We start from the raw sequence: 11,890 nt of genomic DNA on the forward strand, positions 1-11,890 counted from the left end.
AAATGAGTGAGCACTATACCATCATATGAATAATCTTGCATTTGTTCAAATATACAATTTTTATAGTTTTATGATTTTCCTCCATTATGTGCACTCCATTCCAATGTAAAAATATGTGAATATAACATGTAATTATATATACATATTAAAAGTATATATGTACAAATATACGTGTGCATACACATACAACAACTTTTAATTGGAGAAACACATCTTCTTATTTGTGACATACATTCTTATTTTCATTTGAGACTAGTCAGATTTTGTTTTCAAATTTGCTGTTTCCCTTTTAGTCTCTGGACTTTCTTTTATATGATCAGCGTGGCAGTCAGCTTCTCATCACTGTGACCAAAATACCTAACAAGAACAACTTAGAGAAAAAAAGTCAATTTTAGTTCAGTTTCAGAGGTTGTCTATGATCAGGCAACTTCACTGCTTTGGATTTGGGGTGAAACAGAATAACATGGTGGAAGGATGTGGCAGAGGAGTGCTGCTCTGCTCCTGGTACTCATGGCAGAGAAGGGGGAAGGGGCCAAATGGGAGATGAACCATTCCAGGGAATACCCCTAGCCATGCCCCACCTTCCTACAGTTACTGCCCAATCTGTCCATTCAAATTAGGATGGACTGATTATGTGACAGTTTTCACAATCCAATCACTTCACCTCTGTATACTCCTGCATTAACACAGGAGTTTTGTGGGGGACATCTCATATCCAAACCATAACAATCTGATAACTGATTTCTGTATGTATAGGGTATGTCTGAGTTAGCTTTTCTGCCTCTGTGACTAAATGATCTGACCAGCACAACTGTAAAGGAGGAACGGTTTATTTGAGGGCTCATGGTTTAGCTTTAGTCCATAGAAGGCCGGCTCCATTCCTCAGGGCTTGAGGTGAGGCAGAACATCATGGTGGGACAGGGTGGCAGAGGGAAGCAGCTTTCGACATCAGGAAGGGGGTGGGGGAGGGGTGGGAGAGAGGGAGAGATACAAAATATATACCCCATAGCCACACCCCAATTCCCACCTCCTCCAGCCACACCCTGCCACTTCAATTAATCTCATCAGGGATTAATTCACTGATTGGGTTAAGACTCTTACAACAATCATTTCTCCTTTGAACCTTCCTGCATTGTCTCACATGCAAGCTTTTGGGAGACACCTCACATGCAAACCATTACAGAGTAAGTTTTTTTTAAATCTTCTATTCAGTTCACTGAGAATTGAAGGAGTAATGGTTCTCTGTCAAGTCTCAAATAAATATTATTAAGGAATATCACATGTGGTTTGCTTCCTTATGATATCAAGAAAGCAGTAATTGCTTAATAATATATGTTCAATAATACATAATCTATGTGTGTTTAAGTGTTCATATGCTAAAGTTGAGAAAGCAAGGGGCTGGTTTATGTAATAAGTATACATGACTCAATAGATAAGATTATATGTTCAAAATCATACCATTTCATTCTTCAGCAAAGCCAATCCAATTTGGTCTGTATGAACTTTCCTTCCCTTCCCAAATCTCTGTGGCCCATAGTAATTCACAAAACCTTTATCCTATGAATACAAAATAGTCAATAAATTCAAAATAAATAAATATAATCATTGTGTCAAAAATTTACAATAATCATATGCTTTTCATATTTATTTTTTTAATCCTGTAAACAGTAATATGTACTCAGGGAGCAAATAACTAGAAAGGAGAAGACATAATTAAAAGCACATCAGACCAGTGAAAAGTGCTTAAAAAATAGGTAAGCTTTCCACTTACAATACTGAGGGTTTCCTGGAACATGCAACTTTCAGTGTTAAAGTCAGGGAAGTTCTAAGAAAACTGGAATGAGTTGGTTACCTAACACCAGGATCTGATCTCTGCCCTTAGGTTATTTCTTATTTTGAGACTCTTCTGCTATTAAGAAATGGAACAAGAAACAGATTTCTTTCCAAACCTCATAAGTCTTGGCTCCTTTATATATTATTATTCAGTTTGACTAGTTTCTTAAAGGCTGGGCAAGAAAAAGCCATGGTATCACTCCAGCAGTACTCCACTGGTTAAACCAGCATAACACTTAGATTCCAGGATGGGGCACAGAATTTACCTCTTGATGGAGGTGAATCTTGACACCATGTTTCCAAACTGCCAGAGGACTCAGAAGAAATAGAAAACGGTAATTTACTGCACTGAAGTGTATGTTTATTCAGCCAATAGTTATTGCTGAGCAACAGCTCAAAGACTGTTCAATAAAAGATGCTAAGGCAATTTTTTATCACTATGGTACAAAAGGAACTGCATCTTTATGTCATGCACAAAATCAATTGTAGATAAAGTACTCTGCATTGAATCTCATAGTTGAATATCTTTAATTATTTCAAATTTGAATAAAATTATGTCAGATAATAACTTAGAATGACCAGGATAATTTTAACTATCCCTCCAGATTACTTATATATAATAAAAGGTTTATGACAACTGGTTATTACTATCTGACAGAGAATTAATATCTACGACACATAAAGAGCTCAAAAAACTTTACACCAAAAACCAAATAGCTCAACTAATAAATGGGCAAATGAATTAAACAGACACTTCTCATAAGAGGAAATATAAATGGCCAACAGATAAATGAAAAAATGTTCAATATCATTAGCAATTAGAGAAATGCAAATCAAAACTTCACTGAGATTTCATCTCACACAAGTCAGAATGGCAGTCCAAAAATGTAAATATTAAATGCTAGAGAGAATGTAGGGAAAAGTAACACTTTTATACTGTTGGTGGGACTATAAGTTAGTATAACTACTACAGAAATCAATATGGGGGCTCCTCAATAGACTAGGCATGGAACCACATGACCCAGCTATATACTACTCCTTGGTATTTATCCTAAAGAATTTGTCATGTTACTACAGTGATAACATGCATACCCATGTTTATAGCAGTACAATTCACAATAGCCAAACTATGGAACCAGTCTAGATGTCCATCAACAGATGAATGGATAAAGAAAATGTGGTATATATACTCATTGGAGTTTTATTAAGACATAAAGAAAAATGAAATTATGGTATTTGAAGGAAAATGGATGTTAAGCAAAATAAGTGAAACTCAGAAGGTTAAGGGTTGTATGTATTCTCTTATATGGAAGCTGTAAAGGAAAAAGGAAAAGAAAGGTGGGAATGTATCTCCTAAAAATCAAAGGGGGATCAGTAAACGAAGGGACCAAGAGGTGGGAGGGAGGGAGGGACGAAGAAAGTGCTGTGGAGTAATATTGGTCAAATTATACTGGAGGATTATATTGTGCACATGTATAAATACATAACAACAAATCTCATCAGTATGTACAACTATAATGCACCAATAAAAAAATGTAGAGCTAGGTGCAGTGGCACATGCCTGTAATCTCAGTGGCTCAGGAGGATTTGGCAGGAGGATCACAAGTTCAAAGGCCAGCCTTGGTAAATTATCGAGACCCTAAGCAACTTAATGAGACCGTCTCAAAATAAAAAAATAAAAAGGACTGGTAATAAAGTTCAGTGGTTAAGTACCCTGATACCAAGAAAGAAAGAAAGAAAGAAAGGAAGAAAGGAAGAAAGGAAGGAAGAAAGCTGGTTAAAGCTAAGATTATTTCTAATGGAAATTTTATAATATGTAGTTGTATCTTAATAAATACCAATGGATGATTAGTAATAAAAGTAATGGAAATTCAGAGAAATCCCCTCCATTTTTAAATAGATGTATCAGTTTAGTAACAGTTTTTTTTTTTCCTTAGGGGAAAAATTTTTAGATCAGTCATGAAAAATTATAAAAAGTATAGAGTATATAGTCAGAGAATTCCTATACCTAGGTCAAAGTGCTGAATTTTAAAAATCTTTAGTTGGAATATTTTCCCAACTGTAAGTCAGCCAAAAACCACGCTTTGTTTGTTTTCCTATTAGAGAAGTATAAAATCATGCAAAAAGGTCTTTGTGGTCAGAAACTTGGATCAGTGTCTTTCTACGTTAGCTGCAGAGTAGAATTACTTAAGAAGCTGTTTAAAAATACAAATGCCAAAGCCACACCCCAAATGTTCTTATCTAATTGACTTGGAGGTAGAAATTGATTGCTGAAATTTTTTAAAAGCTCCCCAGTTTGAGAATTACTGATCTCAATTAGGAGTTGGCAAACCACTATAGCCCACAGGTCACACTTGGCTCAACACTCATATTTAAAAATAAACTTCTACAGACATGTTCATTCAGTTATGCATTATCTATGGCTACTTCTATACAAGATCATTTGATTAGTTGCAACAAGAACCATATGCTTACAAAGCCAAAAATATTTATCATTGGCCCTTTTATAGAAAAATTTGCAGATGCCCTAGTCTAGATGATTAGATTGAAGACTGTGGTTGTATATGCATATTTTAATGCCTGGCAGATGTCTCTTAAAAACTTAAATAACTTTTTACTGTAAGACATAATAAAATGTGCATGATCTATAATGTTTATATATTGAAGAATATTTTAAATCAGATTAAAAAGAAAAATGATTGTTATGTATAATTTTGAAAATGATTTAACAAAGATTTCTAAAAGAACTACTGAAAAAAATTTCCAAAAACTAAATAACTAAACTCCCTTGACTAAAATAATACTCTATAAAGAAGATGCTAAAAAAAAAAAAAAAAAAAAAAAAAAAAAAACTCTTCTTAAGCAAGGGATTATTCTCCCTTCTCTAGGAAATCTCCATAATTATATTTTTAAAATTATATTTGTTATAATAAAACTATAAGAAGAAAACAGAAAACAAGTCAAATAACCCTATCATTTTAAAAATAATTATACATGCACATAAAGATACAGAAGAAAACAAGTTTCCCTTCTCACTTCACTGTAAAAAAGGGACTATGAAGATTTCCTGTGATACAGTTTTAAAATTGAGTTTTCTTACCTTAACATTTTCAATTGCCTCGAAAATTCTCTCTTTCAAATTTGTAGAATCATTTATTTGATTTTGTAAATTTCTGATGATAATATCAAAGTGATTTCCTTTGAGTTGTCCAAGTCTAAGGGACTTGCCTACAGATCGAATATTAAACACATTCATTCTTTTCTTTTCAATTTCTTTTTCAATATTTTTCAACCTGCAAATGATAAATCATATAGATTTGGTTGAATCTTACATTTAAAAATTACTTTAATAAAAGATTTGAAATGATAGTTGCCATGTAATTCCTTATACCAGAATACTGATATAGTACTTTTTTGAAACATTCTAAAGTTGATGTTATTTCAACAAGAATTATGCATTAGTCACTATTGTAGACTACAGATACTAACAGAACTAGTTTAGGAACTTGAACATGTATTACCTACTAATGCTATCACACATTACCTACGTAGAACTTCTTACTTCTCCTTAGTTTGAATGTTAGAAGGTCCCAATGGCTCCCCTGATCTTCCTTCCTGTCCCTAGACTCTGCTCCTTTCCTTGTCAGTCTCTTTTCCCAAAATTACCAAAAAAAAAAAAGAGAATTCTAGCACAGAGAATTTTTCTGAAATTCTATCTTGAACACTTCCTTACTCAAACTTTCAATTCTTACCCAACACCTAAATAGATCTCAGCTTTTTTAGCATGAATTTTAAGGTTCTGTAAGAGCCAGTGTAAATTTTCCTTTACATTCATATTTTCTAATCCTTATAAAATTGTGTTTTATTAGGAAGATTATCTTATTGACCCTTCAAATATATCTCTCGATTTTTTGCATCTGCTAAAATCCTGCTACTACTTGAAGAGTAATTAAAACCACATACCCATGAGATAAATGAAAGTAACCTCTCTTGATTGGATCTAATAACACTTGTTTACTTCAGTTGTTAAAAACTAGCCTTTGTTTCAAACGCCTCAAATCTAAAGCTCTTCTTTCTTACCTGTACTGCACTTCTTGACCACAAAAACAAAATCACAATTTTTTGTCCCTCATACAAGAGCTCAGAACTTAGACAAGTCTACTTGTAAATAGGTGAATACTTAATATAAGATAGCCAAGGATTAAAATACTAATATTACATCAAATTAGGCTGAATTTTGACCAATGATTCAACTTTTTGATGTCTGTCTTGAGGAAAGTATGCATGAGGTGCAGACTTAAGTACCAGAATATTAATCATAGTATTATTTATAGTAAAAAAATGGAAAGAATTCCTATTTCCAAAAATAGGGGACTGTTAATAAATCTGTATTATGGACATGATTTTGAAATATTTGATGACAAAAATTTTCACATCATTTATTTTATTTTGAAAAGTATAATATAAACTGCATATACAGTATAATTTTCATATTATAATAAATATAATAAATGTGTGATATGTATACATGATAGTCTTTGAAAAATGACTTGAAATAAATAAATCAAAATTTTTATTGTAGTTTTTTCTTAGAATAGTGATTTAATTTATTTTTATGCTTTTTTCTACTTTCTAAATCTGTAATTGTTTTTACAAAAATATTTTACAATTACATAAACTATTTTTAAAACTTGATTAAGCTAAAGGGAAGCTAGAGTACTTTATACTCTATTTAACAAGGATATATTCTAAATAAGGATAATAGTTATAAAGTATTAAAATAATTAGGAAAAAAATTATTTATGACAGTTTTCTAAACATAATGCATATCTAAATGTAGTCCAGGATGTTTTAGAAATAATGTGGACAATTTAAAAAGTGTTACTTCTCAGTTTTATTCTAAAACTTACAATATTTCATTGGAAACTTAAGATATAACTCTATGCAGCAGACAATTATATGTTTAACGAAGAGTATTCTGTTTGGTCTGTAATAAATTAATTAATGTTGGTAGGTAAATATACTTATAATAATACCTTATTACCTCTCTGGAGTCACTTTTCTAACAACCATTGCTTGATAGGTGATGGCTTTCTTGTCTTTAAGGCCTGCATAACTAAAATCCGAAGGAATCACACCAAGTTTGATAGCTAAAAAACCAACTGCTTCAAACATCTCCAGATTTTCCTTTCGTAGGGTAAAAGCTGAAACACAAATTACCCTAGATTATTAAAAATGTAGCTACCATATATCTATTACACTGTTAGCAGACTACAGATCATGATAATGAATTAATTTAGATAAAAAACATTTTAATTGAAATACAAAATCAGTATTATAGATTTCAGCTGTTATTTTTAAAATGCAGTTGACTCATTAATGGCCTAAAAATTAAAAAAAAAAAAAATTCAAATCCCTTAAACTGCCATTCATATCTGGTACAAATTTAGCTTTCCCATCTCCACAAGCACCACTTTCATTTGTGTACCCTATAATTCTGACACAGAGAATTTCTTTTAATCCTTGGATAGACGAGAGCCTTCCACAGTTCTGTACTTTTGCACACGTGAGTCCCTCTGTCTAAAATGTGTTCTTTCCATGTATTACTCATCATACTTCTATTTATTCTTCAGGATCTAATAAAAGCAGCAGCTTTCCTTCAAATTCTTTTTAGTTTCCAAGGTTGAATGCTCCCCCCAAAATGGATTATTCTTATCTTATTAACTATTATATTCAATAACTGGTAGTTCTAGGCCAGGAATCCAATTTAAATTTTGTACAATAATGTTCACTGTAGGAGATTAAAGACCAGGGTTCAACTTGTCATATATATTCCTGACAGCCTTGGAGATGTCATTTGGAAAGCTCAGCCATATAAGAAGGAATTCCCAACTCACTTAAGACATCAGTTGTTGGGGATTAGCTTGAGGAAATAAGCACTTCTGAATCCATAAAGATTTAGAATTTCATATAAATATTTTAGAGAATCAAATCAATGATACTATGATATTAGTAACCTACGTTTACATAGAAGTTATACACTTGAAAGCTAAAAGAATGAAACTCTTAGTTCCAACTAAAAACAATCTATTTATCTTTCTACATTGAATCTTATTGAAGTTAGACAACTTACAAAAACTTAAATGTCATTAAATTTATAAGATTTATAACATTTTCTTTGTAAAAAAAAAAAATGGAGCTTTACAAAGAAAATCGATGATACTAATCTTAAAATTTAGTTTCAGACTTCCACTTTGAGCCATGTTGGAATCATTGGTACCAGACAAATTCCCACTGTAAACAATTAGAAAACTAGACAAAACATATAAAACAGCTGTTTTTGGAAACTGAATTACAGAGGTCAACAAACTGTACTCCAAAAAGAAAAACAAATGAGGTGAGTCCTGAAATGCCCTGGTTTTCTACCTAGAAATACTTCTGAACCACAGCATAAGGTGGCAGAATCCAGATAGAATAGTCTTGCTGACTTAAAAGGGTAAAGAGACTGGAGTTCAGGAAGGCTAAGTGAGCTGGAATTCACCAGGCAAACCAGATGAGAAGGATTTCCAGAAATCAGAATAGGTAGTCCCTTGAGTTTGTTGCTGATTAACAACTTGTGAATATCTAGGGTTAAAGGCTATGTGCTATTAATCTAATATTACATAACAAGTGGTTTACAAAGTTCATTTATCTCTCCCAGTTTCTCTGGGTCAGGAATTCAAGGGCATCTTGGTTTCAGAGATCTAGCTTAGGGTCTCATGAAGTCAGGTTAAATGTGGCTAGGGCTACAGTGATTTAAAAGCCTAAGAGGAACTGGAGAATCCATTTCCAAAGAGCACTCAGGTGGTAAGCGAGTTGGTGTGGCTGTTGGCAGGAGGGCTTAGTTCCTCTCCAATGGATGGCTTCAGTATCTTCCATTATAGTAGCTGTTTTCCCCAGAGTGAGCAATCCAAGAAAAATGGACTAAAAGTGTAATACTTTTAAGACCTAGCTTCAGAAGTCATATCATAACACCACAATTACTGTCCTAATTGGTCACTCAGGCCAAACTGTGGTCACTCAAGGCCAAACTGTGGTCATTAAGGCCAAACTGTGACAATATCAGGAGGATTGGCACACAGAGAGCCATCATGAAGGCTGAAAAACACGATCCATGCTCTGACTCATATTTAATGTTCCAACCCTATTCAAAATATATGTATTATCGATGGCCCTAAGACTCATCTTATTAATACACCAGCTCATATTCTAGGATCTCTTCATCTCTATCAAATTCATATATAAAAAGTTCCTTGGGTATATTTTCTTGAATTTGCCTCTTCAAATACAATTTATTTTAATATAAAGGATATAAAGAACTGTGAAAGAACATATCTGATTTTCACACACCTCAATATGTTGGGACGCACATGGGCATAAGCACTTTAGATTCCACATTCAAATTGGAATTATCTAGAGTCACTGGCCCATAGCAATTCAATCTAGCTAAGTAATGTTAGTAGTCCCTTTATTAAAATTAGTCCTATCAATGTCTATGTTAATGGCTCTTGGATTTACCTCTGGATCTTAGTTCTGAAGAATTAAAAAATGAAAATAAAAAAATGCCTTTTTCCATAAAAGCCTATTTATAGCAGAGTAGTTTTCCCAGACTAATGAATGCTTTTGCAAGTTTGGGAGTTCAAATGTCTCTTTTTATTTAGTACTGTCTTTGACCCTTTAAAAGAACTGTGTGGGTCTTCTTGGATTCACTCCATTAGACAAAAGATACTCCAATTTGTCAAGAAAGACCTTTTCTACTTTGTGCTGAAGCCACAAAAGTATATTTCCCCCCCAAAACCTAGAACTACTGTTTAACACAGGAGTCCAAGAATTACACCCTTAGAATCCTTAGAGGGCCTCTGTCTGTCTGAACTATTCTCTAAAGCACTATTACAGATCTTCCTGAAATTTTAACAAAAGGATTTAAAATTACATCTCGATTTCCTTATTAGAGCATGTTGTCTTGACCTTGCCATGGATTTTTTCTTTGCCTGAAAGTCATTTCTTAATTTAAACATCATGTGCTACCTGAAGTAACTAGAAGTTTAAATATATATGCATAGAGTTTGTTTGTTTGCTAGGACACAGATATCCTAGCTCCTTTGTATCTGACTGGTTTTCCTTTAGAATTTACTATAAGTAGTAAAAGGACAGTTTGCATTTCAACACTTGGAAATCTTTCAGTTAGAGCTTCCTTCAACAGATACATTTTCTGTTTTCCATTTTAACTAAAGATAACATAATGTTAAATTTTCAGGCACTATATAACAAGGATTCGTTTTGTCTTGATTCCAATATTCTCCTCTAAACTCTCCATGATAGCTTTCTGGAGAGACACTCAAACTTCTGCCTAAGAAAAGGTCCCTACCAATTTTAGGCTTTTGTTATAGCAGCAACCATTTCTGATACCAAAATCACTATGAATGACTGAATACTGCACTTTAAAACTTAGTGACATAAAATAATAATAACCATTTACTATCTGTTATGTACTGATTATCTGTATACCCTGAAAATTCATATGCTTAAGCCCCAAACACCAGTATGGCCAATTTGGAGATAGGGCCTCAAATGAAATAATTAAGGTTAATGAGGTCATCATGGTAGAGCCCTGACACAACAGGTTTAGCATCTTTATAAGATATACCAGAGCATTCTCTCTTTCTCTTCTCTCAAAAACATATATTTTCAGGGCATGTGGAGAGAGATGGTGTAATCTGCAAACTAAAGAGAGAATCCTCACCAGACTAAACCCTACTGCACACTGATCTTGATCTTGAACTTCTAGAGTAGAGCTATATAATGATCACAGAGAGTAAAGCCTACTCTAAACTTCCCTTTAAATTTAAAATGAAGCTTCGAATGAGTCTACAAAATACTTTCTACTGAATAAAGCTCACATGCTTAAAAGAGTACAACAAAATTCATACTCAACAAGGCAATATTCACAATATATGACCTCCAAAAGAATATTAGACATGCAAAGAAGCATAAACACATAACCCAAATAAAGATCAGTCAATTAACAGACCAAGAAATGAAAGAGATGGAATTAGTAAACATTTTTAAGGATCTATTAAAAATATACTCAAAGATTAAAGGAAAATGCAAACAAGTGAGGAAATTCAGGACTTATGAATCAAATCAATCCTCTAGCAATGGAAAATAAATATCTAAAATGAAAATTTCATTGGATGCTTAAAGTCTCCTACAAGTCTTTCAAAAAGTATCATAGAAAAATGGCAGGACAAGTCTTCGAAAATTAAACACAGAATTATCATATGACCTAACAATTGTAATGCTGGGTATATAGCCAAAAGAAGTGAAAATGGCAGCTTGAACAGATATTTACATACCCATGTTCACAGCAACATTATTTACAAAAGCCCAAAGTGGAAGTGATCCATATCCATTGGCATGAACAAATGTGGGTATATACATACAATGGAATATTTATCCAGCCTTAAGAAAGAGAAAATTCTAACACATACTACAATATGGATGAAACTGAAGACATTATGCTAAGTAAAATAAACCTTTGTTTAATGAGTCGAGCATGGAGTATCATATTGGGAAATGCATATCATAAAATTGCATATCATAAAATTCTGGAGACAAATAGTGGTGATGTTTGTGCAATGATGTGAATGCCCTTAATACCACTGAACTATACACTTACAAATAATTAAAATGGTAAATTTTACCACAATTAAAAATTTTTTTAAGGATTTTTAAAAAAATGCTCCAGGTTTTAGACAGATCTACTTGTTAAATATTTTTATTATTTTGATTCTTATAAGGATTGCCTAAGCAAAATATAGGGTAGGCAAAACTTACCTTTGTCTCTTTCTTTGTTCTTGGGCATTAGGGATCCCAGTACCTTCATATCATTCTCAGGAAAACCATTAATTCCTCTTTTAATATATCCCTCCAACCATTCATAGCTTTAGCAATTAAGTTACATAAAAAGTTTCCACATTTGACTTATTAACTCAAATTAGTACTGTTAGAATTTTAA

At 32.8% G+C, this 11,890-nt stretch overlaps 1 protein-coding gene across 5 annotated transcripts in view; it reads right to left on the minus strand.

The window, feature by feature from the left end:
• The window catches only part of LOC306660885 (pseudouridylate synthase PUS7L-like), a 37,866-nt gene that overhangs the window by 20,435 nt on the left and 5,541 nt on the right, over positions 1-11,890 (minus strand). For 4 of the 5 annotated variants that reach the window (XM_079139575.1, XM_079139577.1, XM_079139576.1 and 1 more), the window contains exons 3-5: positions 6,878-7,037; positions 4,934-5,126; positions 1,459-1,557 (exon numbers count right to left, since the gene is read on the minus strand). In XM_079139575.1, the coding sequence (XP_078995701.1) occupies positions 1,459-1,557; positions 4,934-5,126; positions 6,878-7,037 (452 nt within the window). The remainder of the gene's footprint in view (positions 1-1,458; positions 1,558-4,933; positions 5,127-6,877; positions 7,038-11,890) is intronic. The other variant, XM_079139579.1, reaches the window with a different exon arrangement.

This window comes from Sciurus vulgaris (genome assembly GCF_902686455.1).
Source record: "Sciurus vulgaris genome assembly, chromosome: 5".
NCBI classification, from domain to species: Eukaryota; Metazoa; Chordata; class Mammalia; order Rodentia; family Sciuridae; genus Sciurus; species Sciurus vulgaris.